General features: G+C 44.5%; 2 protein-coding genes across 2 annotated transcripts; one reads left to right on the forward strand and one right to left on the reverse strand.

The window, feature by feature from the left end:
• Positions 1-457: 457 nt before the first annotated feature.
• On the reverse strand, positions 458-8,062 carry LOC119170034 (E3 ubiquitin-protein ligase TRAIP). The gene is made up of 5 exons (XM_037421060.2): positions 7,470-8,062; positions 7,257-7,370; positions 5,240-5,470; positions 2,811-2,895; positions 458-889 (listed from the first exon to the last, which is right to left on the reverse strand). The coding sequence occupies exons 1-5, from the start codon at positions 7,955-7,957 to the stop codon at positions 689-691; spliced, it is 1,119 nt and encodes a 372-aa protein (XP_037276957.1). The 5' UTR covers positions 7,958-8,062; the 3' UTR covers positions 458-688.
• A 175-nt stretch (positions 8,063-8,237) lies between these two features.
• LOC119170033 (uncharacterized) lies at positions 8,238-14,119 on the forward strand. The gene is made up of 3 exons (XM_037421059.1): positions 8,238-8,417; positions 8,725-8,900; positions 13,999-14,119. Exons 1-3 carry the CDS (start codon positions 8,372-8,374, stop codon positions 14,050-14,052), a joined length of 276 nt encoding a protein of 91 aa, XP_037276956.1. The 5' UTR covers positions 8,238-8,371; the 3' UTR covers positions 14,053-14,119.
• The last annotated feature ends 773 nt before the right edge of the window (positions 14,120-14,892 follow it).

Genomic DNA, 14,892 nt, shown 5'->3' on the forward strand with positions numbered 1-14,892 from the left:
CACCCGCGAGGATCGCTAGCGTCAGGGTCGCCATTTCGGAGGTCCACGCGCTCGCCACGCGCACATAAAATTCGCTGCGCACGCTTTGTTCGAAACCCCCACAACAAGTTGGATGCTTAGAGACATCCGGAACACTTTCTGAACACCGAAACATGGACAGCAGGACGGCACGTAGAAACGGTCCTTCAAAACGGCGCGGTGATGGTGTTGCCGTCTTGCTGACCAAGGCCCAGTGCATACCCCCTAAACCTAGTAATTGCAGGACAAAAACAGAAAACACCCTGATTCTAGAGAGGAGTAGTTAAGCATTCCTTCGGTTGGTTAAGCGTGAGTTACACCTCATAAATGTAGTGATGATAGTGACCTGGATATGGCAAAAAATTATCTCTTTCTCAAGTAGCACTGTTTCAAAATAGAAATGCACAAATGGTGCTTTAAAACATGTGATTCATAAGTATATAAATACTGACATAACATTTATTTTCATGCTAAGTATATTTTTTGTAAACGAAGAGGCATGTCCACAAGTGTCAAAATTAATGTAAAAAATGTGAAGCTTAAGTTCATTTACTATTACACTTCGGTATCAACATAAGAAATCCCGATACATGTTTGCTTATGAATATAATACAAATTTATACAAAACAAATTAAGCCAGCAATGGCGTATGTGAGACCCAACTTTGAACTTAAAATTTTTTCAGCGATGGCTTTGATCCGACTATATGCTTTGAATGACCACCTAGACCATTGTAGCCCGTCCTGATGACCGACTTGAATGAGTCTGTAACAGCAGGTGGACGAAAAAAATTTGCTTTCCGTGGCAACAGTGGTTCCCTTGTTGGCGTTGCACCATCTGGAGGCTTCGAATGCCAAGCAGAGGTCACGATCTGAAAAAAAATTAGTTTCACTTACAACATAGATTCCCTTACCACGCCAGTAGTACAGAAGAAAGTAACCAAAGAATGTTAATATTCAAGTGACATAGAAAGGCTGGCTCACTAAATAACAGGAGCTGTCGTCACCTCACTAAATTTGCATAAAGTGCACGGCAGACATCTACCAGCTACATTATCTGCTCCCTTCTATATAAGACAACTTCAATTTATGACTGATGGTTTACTAATCCCATCTCTCTATATGCAATTCTATGCCACCTTTGACTATTTCAGTCCAGCCTGGCACTCATTTGGGTAACAGACCAGCGGTTATGTGACATTCTACTCACATCCTGACCTGTGCATAGGCTGCCTATGTCTGTTCATGTTCGTGCTGCTACTTTCTTAAACTTTGACCATAAACGTGTGCAGGGTTCGCAGTAAGGGGGAGGGGAGGAGGTTCATTGCAGCACCACCTTACCGTGTCAATGCATAGAGAAGACTGAACTCTCTCTCTCTTAGGTGAACAGGGAGGTAGGCCGCACCCCTGTGCACACACCTATTGTTTTAATGTGATTTCCAACAGTAGCTGAACGATCCTCATTTTCCTTTTAAGTCTATACGTTATCCCACAAGTTTGCCCTGTACAAGATGAAATGCATTGACAATAGGAGTTTTGCCTGTCCTATGTCAACATACTTTAAATGCAAAGCATTCTTCAAGTGCTCTACCAAATTTGCTTCTCACAATCACAGTGCATATCGTAATATCTGGGGTTTAGCATACCAAGACCACGATATGATTATGAGAGACACCATAGTGGAGGGCTCCGGAAATTATGACTATCTGGTGTTCTTTAACGTGCATTGACATCACACAGTGCACAGGGCCCTACCATTTAGTTTCCATTAAAATACAACCGCTGCGGCCAGGATCGAAACAATTGCAGTGCACACAATGCAACATGCTTACACAAAAGTTGGGGTTCTCTCGAGGACAGTACATACAGAAGCGCATAAGCCATGGAAACATGAAGTCAAGTGCAATAAAATAAAAAAGGCATCAATGCATTAATCATATAACTAACATGCTTAAATAATATTGTTTGCAAAAAACTTTCTGGCATGAAGCTATGTAACGGTAAGATGAGGCTCCCGAAAATATCTAGGCAGACCTCCAAAAAAAAAAAGTAACGTATTAGCGTCAGGCGACAACACTTGCACAAATGCGCTGCATGGTTAGCATTCTTACAGTTTTGAAACAGGGGTTGAAGCTGTACAAATTTTATTTAGTAGAACTTTAGGTGGCAACCAAAGCAGTTGAAGAACAACGCATGCACACTAAGTAGAAGTCTGGGTTAAAGGGTTCACACAAAAAATTTCAGCTATCATTCTTTTTTTTTTTTTTTGCATCAAATGATAGGCTAAGCCCTCAAGAACCTAGAAAATCTACTGGTAAGCAAGAGCGCACCCAGGAAAAGTAATTACAGTGTGTTTCTAAAAGCTAGTTTTGGTTCTTACTGTACCCTTGTGTCACAACACGGTATGAGCTTCTTGTCACATGCTTATGCAACATATGATGTTTCTACGGTCAATTCGCACTGCGGTGCCGTTGATGACGCAGAAGCGACCATTTTGAACGTTTTACTGACACACAAGCGGCCATTCTGGGATGTCCCCACGGCCAGCCAGATTGATACGTGAAGTCACCAGAATCAGTACTGTATGTAGCCTTTCGTCAAGCTAGTGCTGACGTCGATAGGTGCACCATGAGAAAATTGACTCTAGTGTCAAAATAAAATGAAGCTTGAAACTTGCTCAGTGCTGTCTCAGTATACAGGAGATTTGCATAGCATAGTGAATTCACCATGGAGAAATGATGTCAGTACCCCTTTAAGATGCACAATATTAATCAAAGTGGCTCTCAAGCTTACACGAAGAGCTGGAGAGGCAACACCCGGAGAAGGCGTTTCTTCTGGGTTTGTCAAGCGTGGACGTTTCAACCGTTCAGGTGCTGGGCTGCATGTAAAAAGAAAGAAATTGAGTTGTCATACTTAAGGAAAGTAATTGAAATCATAAAACATGATCAATGACTTCAATGCTGGAATTAGGCTGCCAGCTAAGCATTTTGCACATTCTTGCACAAAATGCTAGTCACGTTTGATGCAACACACTTCAAATGCTCTAAATATAAACATTTCGACAGAGATCTGTCTGGCTGGGTTAATGGGACTGTTTACCGTCCTTCATTGATTTTCTGTTCTGTATTGTAATAGAAGTTGCACAGAGTTGCGCTCTGCTTGCTGTGCAAGAATAAAGACCAATCAAGAAAAGGCATATCGTCTAAAGTGTCTAACCTTGCAGTAGTTTTTCTAGAATGTGAGTAAAAATTTTTGAGACAGAACTTTTTTATCGGTGTTCGGTCTTATTCATTGGCGTAGGGACACCCACAACACGGTGGTGGACGCATGACAATTATAGTTCCGATGAAAGTCGAATACTGAAAACAAATGCAGTTCTTTCCGGCTTCGTTAGGTTTTGTTGAAGAATAAAACAAATGCCACAATGGTTGTTTGAAGCATGCAAACCAAAAATTAAGGTATTATTACCAAAGTCTATCAATATTTGTTTAGTCAGCCTGAGAAACCACCACAGTTGAGCAGAAAACTTGGTCTGTTCGAGCAACACTGGTGCGGCGGTGTAAAAAAAACTGTAGTGTTCCACTCTGCAACTAAAACGAGCACGAGACGTGCTTCACAGAAGAACAGAAGGTCCCTTCTGTTTTTTATTTGTGTTTGGAGTTTTGTGTTGCATATGTGACATCACAGCCAACACAAATGCTTTGGTGAAGTGGAATCTGAAGGCAAAATCTTCTTCAATGTAGATCATAGATGAATAGTGGTATGGACTTTATGCACGAGGACTGATGGGCATGGTTTGAAAATTCCTTGAATTTAGTCACGATGCTCTTCACCTAAGACATTTATTTCCCCTATGAGTGGCGCCGGTCGCCGTGCTCACATTTCTCTGTTACAGGCAGGCAGGTGAAAGAGTCATCGGCAGTGGCACCGAGCGCCTTTTTTTGAACGTATACAAAAAAAAAAAGCAGAAATAACTCTCCGACACAAAGGAATGCAGCCAAAGGGGCATAAAATACAATCTGAAGTTATACATATTCATTTTTAACAAAATAAGTCTACCTGCGAGAGTTTCTCGCTCCTACCAGTAGATTAAACCACATTGCTGTTGGGTGATGCTAACGGTCTCACCTTCACGACATTCAGAGCTAAATTAAAAATACAATTCATCTTTTATTAAGCAAAAGCATGCTTGTAACCACTAATGTGACAAACATTCTTCAAATTTTCACCCACGATAAATTTTTTTTTTCAGAGTTGTAGACAGTCCCTTTAACGTATTCCAAAAGCTAAAATGGCTCCAATTGAACACCGAATCTATAACCAACACAGCCACCCCCTGAGGAAGGGACTGAACAGGCTCCGAAACCTTGGGGTTCATTTAAAAAACTTCTAGTTTTAGACTTCAGCTGCATGTTCTTCCTAGCAGCCTGTACTTCAGGATATTGTAATAGCTGCTCAAGCCTTGCCCTTTGCTGGCAAATAGTACAAAACTTTTGCACTTGCACGTAATGTTTTTTCGTTTCAATGCTGCTAACAGATGGATTGTGAGCGAGTAAATGCATGAGATGATCATGCGAAGGTGTTGAATTATGGAGAGAAGACCCACCTGTAGGCTTTATAAAGACAAATTGTCACTTTTCAAAGAGAAAGACATAACAATGATGCATGCTGATAGCACAAATGACGGGAGGGGATAGAAGAGATGAGACAAGCACTCTTTATGATGTTATACCAACACACCCAATCCTACTCTATTTAGGCATGCTGCTAGTGTCAGGTACAAGATACTTGCCAGCAGTCCACTGTGGAATAGGTTTTATGCCATGCACTGGCTGTACAGCAGCCAATGAGGATATGTTATCATGACCAGGTATTTTTTATTAGCATAATAAATGAGTTTAACAATGTCAAAGGAAAGGCAACAGACCAGAACTTTTCTGTGCGAAACAGCCGAGTTATATACGAAGAAATGATATGCTGACATAACTGGCTCTGCTCTGGTGAAAAATTAAGAAACCAAAGTTTTGAATTTCATCTCTTCCTGCAATCAGCTTTACTGCCGAATGAATGAAACTAAAGTCATGACAATTTTTTATCAGCTTGAACTACATTAGCATTTTAATACATACGTAGTTAATTTAACAGTTGTATTTTTGCCTCTGTAATTGTGGTTCAGAAGCTGGAAAAAAAACATATGTGAAGATATCAACTTAGTTGCCCACCTTTCTGCAATTATGCTATCATTGGCACTTGTGCTCGCAGAAGCGCTGCTCTTCTCTGCTTTCAGTTCGGCTCTGTGGAGCATCTCCTTGAGGTGACTCACGTCCCCTTCCAATGTGCGTATGCGGGCTGCCCTCTCTCTGGACAGAACTTCCAAATAGGCCACCTTCTTACGCAGGTCTAGTGCCTCTTTGTTCAGCTGTGACCGGCTGTCTGTCACAGTCTGCAGTTGGCTGTTACATGAAAAGCAAGTATCACAATGACTATAATTTGCAACAGTTCTTCCTCTAGTAAGCGTGTGAACACCATTAAGTTTAAATTCACTTTGGGCCCTCCACAAGTTAACAAGCGTAAGTAGGCACATTTTTGCTATTGAAATGTGAGGGAACAATCAACGAAGCAGTGGATGCGTCACGACACTATGCCCACCTTTACTGAAGAATGTATGAAATGTCTGCAGTATAAGAAAACCCTTGTACGAAAACTTACGATTTAAATTAGTTGGCCTAGCAAAATATGATTTGCCTGGAGCAGATGGCTGGGTTATTTTTATTGCTTAATTAGTGATTAAAAAGAAAAAGAGGGGTCAGAAAACAGAAACAGCGATAGACCTGGACAGCTTACAGGTCTCACAATTCATTGCTAATGTCCGTGTCAAAGCACTATGCTACATGGCTTGTAACAGTACTACAGCAGACGGAAAATATCAATACATTGTGTTTGAAGAGATCATTATATGACATTAGGACACAGACTCGAAAACATTTATGGTCTAGATCCTCATGATTGGATGCTACGAGCAGCAGCGAGTCAAGGGATGGCGACAGGCCATGGTAGCTCAATTGGGATGATAGAGTTGCAACTGTAAACCCATGTCAAATGTTCCGTTCTCCATTCGGTCTGATTTCCTGCTTATTGATAACTCATTGATTTGTGGTGCTGATTGATGTGTTAGCAATGTCACAAATTTTATTTACAATCACTTTAAAGAACACAGCAGAGATGTGCTTCCACAGGTCCAGCACAACGTGTCATCCTGCCCAGTATTTGCAACACTTTCCAGAAAGAAGTAGAAACCCATTCGGCAAAATCTTTTTATATCAATAAAAATTACATAGACGTGCAAGGTACCCCCTCCCCCATCAGTACTGTTACAATATGAATCTCACATGCCCTGCTTGTGCATAGAAGACTAGGTCTCAGTACACATGCAGTGCATCAGTGCAAGTCTGATGAAATTAAAAGAATGCTCTGTCACATCTTGCTTGCTTTGCTCTGATGAAGCCAGGGGCATTACTCTGGCGTTTGCTGCCTCATACACATTATTGTTCCCAAGCAACTTCTGCACACTACATTCAGTGGCTGGTGTGGTACAGTAAACACCACTCAAAATCTATCTAATCTTATCTCTGGGTGCTTGCAAACACTGGTGTTTTTCTGTCAGGCCAACCCCCTATATCACTGAGGTGTGACACCTGTAACACCATTGGGAGCATTCATAATTGTGCCAGTACTGCGACATTTATAGTATATACGAGTGTTGTCCTTACTACAAAACAGTTACTACTTTGCATACTGTGTTGCCTCAAACACTCTTTAAGGACACTCTGAAGAACTAAAGTGCAATGCTGAACCTTGCTATCACTCTCAGGACTTCACTTTGGGGCAAGGCTTGTGTCCTGATCAGCTAGAATATTGAATCCTTTATGTGGTGCAGACAATCAAACTCTTTCTTATTAAATTATCTGTCTTTTCCATATATATTTTCTAGGTCTTTCAGTACACTTTGTTTGAGACAAATTTCACGACATAATACACGTTAACACGTCTTCCTTGAATATGCGTCGATAAAAATGCACGTTTCTTTATCATTCATTATATAATGTAAACATCAGACCTTCGAAAAAGAAAGAAACTGTCACTAGGGCCTTCAAGAAAAGGGAGATTTTTGCCCTAGTGGGCACAGAGTTAAGGTGGTAGTGTAACAACTATAGAAATAAGGTCATCGTCAAACCTTACCGTTTCACCAGGCAACAATACGTCGACAAAAGCTTCAACGCGCCGGGTCCTTCTGCGTAAGACTTGAGAAGCTCTTCCGCTTCCTTTGCATTGCTGTCTATCAGCTTTCTGAGACTAGAAGGAAAACGGTAATTTGTTTTTAAATAATATGTGCTGCTGTTGCGCGCACACTCGAATAAGCCGCGTCCGTACGACCGCAGCAGAGGCACCTACCTTTCATAGTCCGTAACTCGAGAGCGCAACGCAATGTTTTCGTCGTACAGCTGGCGCTTTTCTGAAACTTCCTTTCGCATAGACTGTATCTTAGCTTGCAACTGAGACTTTTCGCCGAGGGCAGTCATGTACTTGTCCTTAAACTTCTGAACTTCCTCTTCCCGCTGAATGAGGAAAGCCTTAAGCGTGTCGGCTGCTTCTTGCTGTTTGATCTTCTCTACGTTTGCGGCCCTAAGCTGCGCCTTCGCGTCGTCTAGCTTGTTCTGAAGATCTCCCACGTCAACTTCTTTAGTTTCAGACAGGTTAAAATAGAGCTTGAACACTTGCTTCGGGCGCAACGGCTTCCGGCAAGCCGGGCAAGTCTTGGACATCTCCGTCCAGTGGAGAAGGCACATCTCGTGGAAAACATGGCCGCAACCGGTGGCATTTATGTTGTCGATATTCTCGCTGCTGAAATTGTCCATGCATATGCTGCAGGTAAACTTCATTTTCAGTGGGAAAACTAAGATCAACTCCACAATGTAAAAGGCGCGCAATGCTCGCGCTACATTGCACTTTCGTATTTCCCTGAGTACAATGTTAGTAACCGAAACGCATGTGTCACTTTCCGTACAACTATTTTGAAGTTTTTGAAGCTACTTTTTCTCCAATGTACTAAATAAAAACGTGAATATAAGTAAATGTTTATAAATTTTTAGTTGTTTTTGTTTATACGTTGTTTTTGTTTTTGCAATACCGGCAGTGTTTTAGCAGGCCACTCCATAATCCATCTAGCAACAAAGGTGACCTTTTCGGCCGCTCGTCGAGTTTCTGCAATCCCTCGCTGCTGGAGGCGGCGTGTTCGCACAAACTGCGCTTTCACGCTTAATATTTTAAATTCCGCTACCGAAAGCACAGTCAAGATGATCGCGCGACTCGTCTCTCAAAGGGCGCTGCAGTGTGCGCTGAGTAAGTGTGTTTCGTTTCCCGTGTTCTCGAACTTGCCCTTGTGTATAGCGCAGCGCGTTTTAGTTTCCTTTCGTCCTACAAGCCGGACTTACAATCCCACTTTACGCTGAGCATTTGTAAAAGCTATATCGCGTCTACTAGTATAAATATGCTTCTTGTCGTGTGTATCCTGGCTGGCGAATCTTGGCGCAACCGGCAACGCTTGATGCCCTGTACACAAGTTTTGAAAATCTCTATTATCCTATGCAAGCAGCGTGCGCTGTAAAGAAATTGTAAAAGAGCCTTGCGTGTGGTCCTTTCGTTACAGGACAGTCCCGGAGCGGCTTGCGATCGTACCACCCCCCTGCCGAGTTCAAGCAGGTGACCATGGCCGACATGCCCACCTTCATTGGGCCATGGGAGGAGAACTTCAACAAAAGACAGGCCAAGTTCAACATCCACCTGGCCGTCGGCGTCTCTTTCTTTGTCGTTAGCCTCATTGCTGTAAGCACCCCCGACACTTTAGTGTCATTTTAGGTTGATCATTTCGGTAGTGTTGCTGCTGTCGTTACAGAAAAAGCTACGGTGTAGACGTTCTCCAGTTTTGTAGCTCGTTTCAGTCACGGAGCTAGCAACGCAGCAGTGCGAGCTCGCTATTTATTGTGTGGGCAGGAAGTTGTGACGCTGTCCACGACGGTGGATCAGTGGCTGCTGACCCGAAAGTCGTGGGTTAGACCCCGGCGGTCGCATTTCGGCGGAGGTTAAATGGCTGAGGCCCGTGTGCTGTGCGATGTCAATGCGCGTTAAAGAACACCAGATGGTATGAACTGCCGGAGCCCTCCGCTACGGCGTCTCACAAGCATATCGTGGTTTAGGGATGTAAAACCTAAGATGATATTAGATATCATTTAGTTTTGACGCTTATTAAGTGCCACTACTTTGCACCCAGCTTGCATGTTCAAATGTGCACACGTACAGGAAATGGTGTAGTTTGCCTTCTATTCACATACAGTAAGACGCTTATAACAATGTGTTCAGGACCTTCGTAAAACTAGTGCTTTTTTGAGCTGGTTGGTACATGTTCTCAAAAAAAAAAAAAAAAACGAGAGAGTGTGAACCACAGGACAAAAGACTCAAGGTGGACGGGTTGTAAGTCTGCGCTTGGTCTGTCTCTGTACTTATGTCCGGTGGTTCGTACTGTTTCTCGCTTTCCATGAACCTTCATAATACTTTGTTGTGCAGGTGAATTCGTTGTCAAGGTTATGCCCCGCAATGGTGGCAGTATAGACAAGGCTTCAGTAATCCTTGGTTATACAAGTGATTTTTATTGTTTAAGCATTTGGCTATATGCCAGTTGAGTGAGCAGGTACTGCTCCCCAAGTGCCTAAAAAGTGAGTATACTTGCACTCATTGTGCTACATGATAGCCAGCTCAGGGGTCCACGTAAGGAAGAGTGAGCATTGCTTTAATGTATGTATTGCCCATTTAAGTTATATATTGTGGGGTTCCGAGGCTGTATCTTCGCCAGAACACCTCAGGGAAGACATGGAGCCAGACCAGGAACCATGTTTATTGCTTGCGAGCCCGGCCGCAACTGTCCACTGCCAGTGGCTGCCGCGTGCCACAAGTGCCCCCACGATTGTCATTGTCCTCTTCTTCCTACGATCAGGGTTCTCGCGGCTGCCGCTCCCATACTTTCCCTCTCCTTTGAAAAAAGTGGGGGAAAATGACGCGGGTGCTGTCACAAAGCTAGCCCGCGCAAATGTCCTGGCTAGCCTTGGCCACAGCAGATCGTACGTGGCCACACATCAGCACAGTCAAGGCCCAGCCCCTCGTGGCAGCTCATGGGCCGCCAGACACAGTAACAGTTCATTCGCACAGTGAAGACAAATCTGCCGCCTCTGAAAGATGGACGCACACCCGAATCACTCAGATTGATGACCACGGTCATCGGCGAGCGCATGATAGAACACTGATGCAGCATCGGTCCCGGCGAGTCGTTGTCTGTTTTAGCCATTGTAGCTGCCCAGACCTTTCACGTGCGGGTGGTGGACACTCCCCCAGAAAAGAGTCGAACGCCTGCCGCCTCAGCAGCCATGAAAGTGAGACATACCCAATGAAACTCCGACTGCATGCGCCTTCGGCGCTGACTTCACCTCTCTGCGCTGTGGGTCAGACACGCTGGTGCAACTGCTCACATGGGCGACAGGTTCCTCCACATGGGCGACAGGTTCCTCCTCGATCGGGTTCGTCTGTTCTGCTGCCTTCTCCAGGGATTCCTGCAGCTGGATCATCTCCTCCAGCCTGGATTGTTTATTTGCTTGCTGCTGCCTTGCCTTAAGCTCCTCCCACAGCAGCTTGTTCTCTCTATCAGCTGAGGCCAGCATCTTGTTCAAGTTTGCAAGTTCTGCCTGCAATGTTTCTCTCTCAACCTCACTCTTCTGCTCACTGTGCTTGAGGATGGTCTCACAGTGCGACGCCAGACTGAGCTGCTTCTCTAGCTCAGAGACCGTTGCAAAAACAAAGCCTTCAGGCTGGCCTTGAGCCCTTAGATTCGCTCATGCTTCTCCTTGCACTCTGTTTCCTTCTTGCTAAGTTTCAAGGTCAGAGCCTGCACTTGACTGGTCTCTCTGTTGCGGTCCTGCTGGGCTTGGGCCTGCTGCGCATGGAAGTCAGCTGCCTGCATTCGCAGCTCGTCTAGCTGTGAGTCTTGGAATTCACGCTGTCGCTAAAAATCTTCATTGCGGCCGCCTTGCATGTTTGATAATTCGGTGTCTCTTTCTAGCAACAGCCCCTCGATCCTGGCACACTGCCGCTGCTGGTCCTTGAGGTGCTGCTGAGCATCTGCAGGCAGCTTCCTCATGCAACTGCACTCCAGCGAGTCCTCGGCCGTCTTTCGATTCAGGTTGAAGATCTCAGCTTCAAGGGTGTGCATTTCTTCATGATGTCTTGGCCTCGAAAAAAAGTTGCTGCAACTCGTCTAACTGCTTTTTCTGGCTGTTTCTCCAGAGCGCCGACCTTGTCCTTCAAGTCAGAAATGTGGCAGTCTTTCTCGTCAATTATTGTGGTTGCCTTAGATTTGTAGACGTCATTTCCGAGACCATCATGTTCATCAGTCAAGTTTCCCAACTCTCGTTTTAACTGGCTGATGCGGGTGGTATGCCGCAATGTGTCCTGCCTCAGACGATACACTATTGCTTCAAGGGCAGCCTTGTTTCTCTCTAGGTCACAAGCACGGACCACCTCGGTGCCATACTCCGATTCATCTGCTGTTACTCTCATGTCCCTGTGTTTCGTTACTATCGGTTTCTTCCTCTTATTCCTCGTCTTCTTCATTGCTGATGCTTCTTCATGCTTGCTGGTCACTTTGTTACTGCTGCGTCAAGGTTGTTGCAGTCACCGGCTGTGTCCTTAACAATCGTGTCGTTCAAGGCCTTGTTCTCACCGTTCATGATCGCTGCCCTCACTCACTCCACAGGGCCGTCTTTTGTCGGGCAAAGTCCCACATGCCGTCAGCGTACTCTCAATGTTGGCGACATCCCATGCACCCTGTCGACACCAGGGTCTCTGCTGCTCCTCCGTGGAGCTCACTTCCCTCCTCTGCGACAATGGGTACGGCCAGAGTAGGCAGCGCGGCAATTTGCTGAGCAAAGCGAGCAAGCTCCTCGAGGGAAAGAAAAGACGCAGCCCCAGCACCCCTCAGGGAAGACACAGTGCCAGACCAGAAACCATATTTATTGCTTGCAAGCCCAGCCGCAAGTGTCCACTGCCATTGGCTGCTGCGTGCCACAAGCGCACCCTGCAGTCGTCATTGTCCTCTTCTTCCTACGATCGGGGCACTCGCAGCCACCACTCCCATAGTATGAAGCCCGCTAAATTCAATCTTAATATGGCAAAACTTATATTGACGTCGCAGGGGCCCAGCAGTGACGGTACTCGGCAACACATCTGGAATACTGCTTCGATCCCGGTCGCAGCGGTCTGGTAGAGGTCTACTAGGCGAAATGTTAGAGGCTCATGTACTCTGCAATTTCAGTGCACATAAACAGAGCCCTGCAAAACTTTTGTATGTTGTCATCGTAAAGCTTCATTAAAGTTTATTGCATCACGAATCACTAATATTTTTAAGATCTGTCAAGTACAGAGTCACATGGAAAATGCGGCACATTTTGAGCGCTTTCTCTCTCCTTTGAAGCACACTGAAAGCTATGCAGAGAGAGTATGAAAAGGAGGGCGATTAGCTAAAACCATTCGTCAGCACGCATCTTAATCTCGGGGGCTTTTTCTTTTCTGGGACGACACAGCTTTGTGCTTATATGGTGAATCAGAATCCACCAAGATGGTCGAGCGGCTAAGGCACTCTGCTGCTGACCTGCAGGTTGCGGAATCTAATCATGGTCGTGGTGGCCACATTTTCGATGGAGTTGAAAATTCTTGAGACCTGTGTGCCTAAATTTAGGTGCACGTGAAGGAACCCCAGGGGGTCGAAATTCTCGGAGCCTTCCAATACGGCGTCCCTCATATTCATATGGTGGTTTTAGGACGTTAAACTTCTACAATTATTATTATTATTACATTGCAAATCAGGTCCATGGTATTCCTGCGAGGTGCTGGAAGGGTCGAGAAAGGAAAATATTTTTTTGTGGCTTCGAGCTACAAATTAGGTGGTTTTCAAGTTTCTTTTTTTAGCAGCTTACTTTCTGTGCGCTTGCGAGTGCGGGCCCATTGTGGCATCCCATGGTGACAACAGTAGTTATGCCACTCACAATACTCTAATCAGCTAATGGCCACGGACTTTGAGCTATGGCATACTTGTCAATAGCAAACAGTGATTTTTATCAGACTTTGTAAATTCCAGGCTGCGTGCTGTGCTATAATGTTTGGCTCTCGTGTTATTAGGAGCCTTAACTACCAAGCGATAGCATTTTCTGGCCATGCTTAAAAAGTGTTGCTGGCTCCCTTTAGAGACCCCTAGGTGGTGGAAGTTATCGGAAGCCCTCCACTATGGCATCTCTCGTACCTCGAGAAGTTTTTGTATGTGAAACCTTATTAACCAGCAAAACTCGTATTATTTTTTAGCAAACTTTTACGAAACTGCTCTAACCATGCCTATCGCACTGCTTCCCACATAATCTAAAACAAAAGTATCTAAGCAATGCGAAGTTCACCTGCGGCAACCTGAAGGGTTAAATGTGATATGACAGTACGATGCACAATTTTAAAGCAATGCAAGCATACTGGAACTGGCCGTACAGTTAGTTGCTTTCTCTCAGTCAAGACAACCAAATTACATAGGGCTGCATAATGGTGAAGCAGTATTTTTATTGAACGACTTGAAATGATTATCCGCACTATGTGTAATGGTGCCTCTGTGGAATGACTGCGACTCTTGTGCAGTGTGTTAATCTGAGATGGTCCTCATTTATATCGATTTCAACTCCTCTTAATTTTAAATGAATGAATGCTTGAACAAATGCAAATGATAAATTGTTGCTACGAATTGAATAGATGGGACGACTTCACTTGCATTTGAAATTTCATGTATCTGCCCACCTCTATTTTAGTTGTTGGATTGCCATAACTTTACCACTTTTTTTTGCAGGCGGCATCCATGGGTACTTTGAGTTATGTCGACGCCCCACCTATGAAGAACTAGAATTGCCTAAGCAAATGTAACTTCTGGGTGCGAGTAATAAAAGTGGAATTGTAACAAGTCAATATAAGCATTTTCTCTTCTTTTACATTGAACCATAAGGCATAGACGTCAAATATGATCCCGTAAAATCTACATTCTTAAGTGAAAAAAATGCTGAGCAAGTATCTTCCTCCCCCCCCCCTCCCCATTGGATGGATCGATGAACTTTATTTGGTCCTTCAGAATGTGCTTTAGCACGTTGCGTATTGCTCCCATGTCGGAACAAAAAGACCAAGTCTCTGTGCTGTGCCGTGGGCCCGATGGACTGCTCATAGCTGTTGTTCGAGTCCAGAGCTTGCAATAGCACCCTCCCAATTGGACGGCGTGATGACTTTCCCACGGCATAACTCTGGGCACCGCGGGAGCATATGTTCCAAGGAACAAGTATTAATAGGCTGTATATTGGGATATTTCGACAGATTTTGGAGGGTGGTGCTTCGTTAGTCCCAGACTAAAGTTCAAGGTGGTGGTGGAAGAGCCACTAAAAATAAAAAAAAAATTGCACCCATGTTTCTATTGAAGTGCTTTATTTTTAGAGCATTTTATAGACAACATTACATGTGCATTCAGTGTACTCATTCTTGTGGTTGTTCTTACACAAGCGATGCTCATCTTGAAAAAAAAAAAAATTATGGACCATCTCCCCAAAGGGAACCATGATGGGAAACCATGATGGCGGGGGAATGCGGTGAGGTGCGTTAGCACGGTGACATGGACAGACAGCATTACACAGGCTAGTCAAAAAGCTGCTTCGCATCTAAAAAAGGGGGCCACAGAGTGGCAGGAAACTTGCTCGGTCAT

The sequence above is a fragment of the Rhipicephalus microplus genome, chromosome 2, assembly GCF_043290135.1.
Source record: "Rhipicephalus microplus isolate Deutch F79 chromosome 2, USDA_Rmic, whole genome shotgun sequence".
NCBI lineage: Eukaryota > Metazoa > Arthropoda > Arachnida > Ixodida > Ixodidae > Rhipicephalus > Rhipicephalus microplus.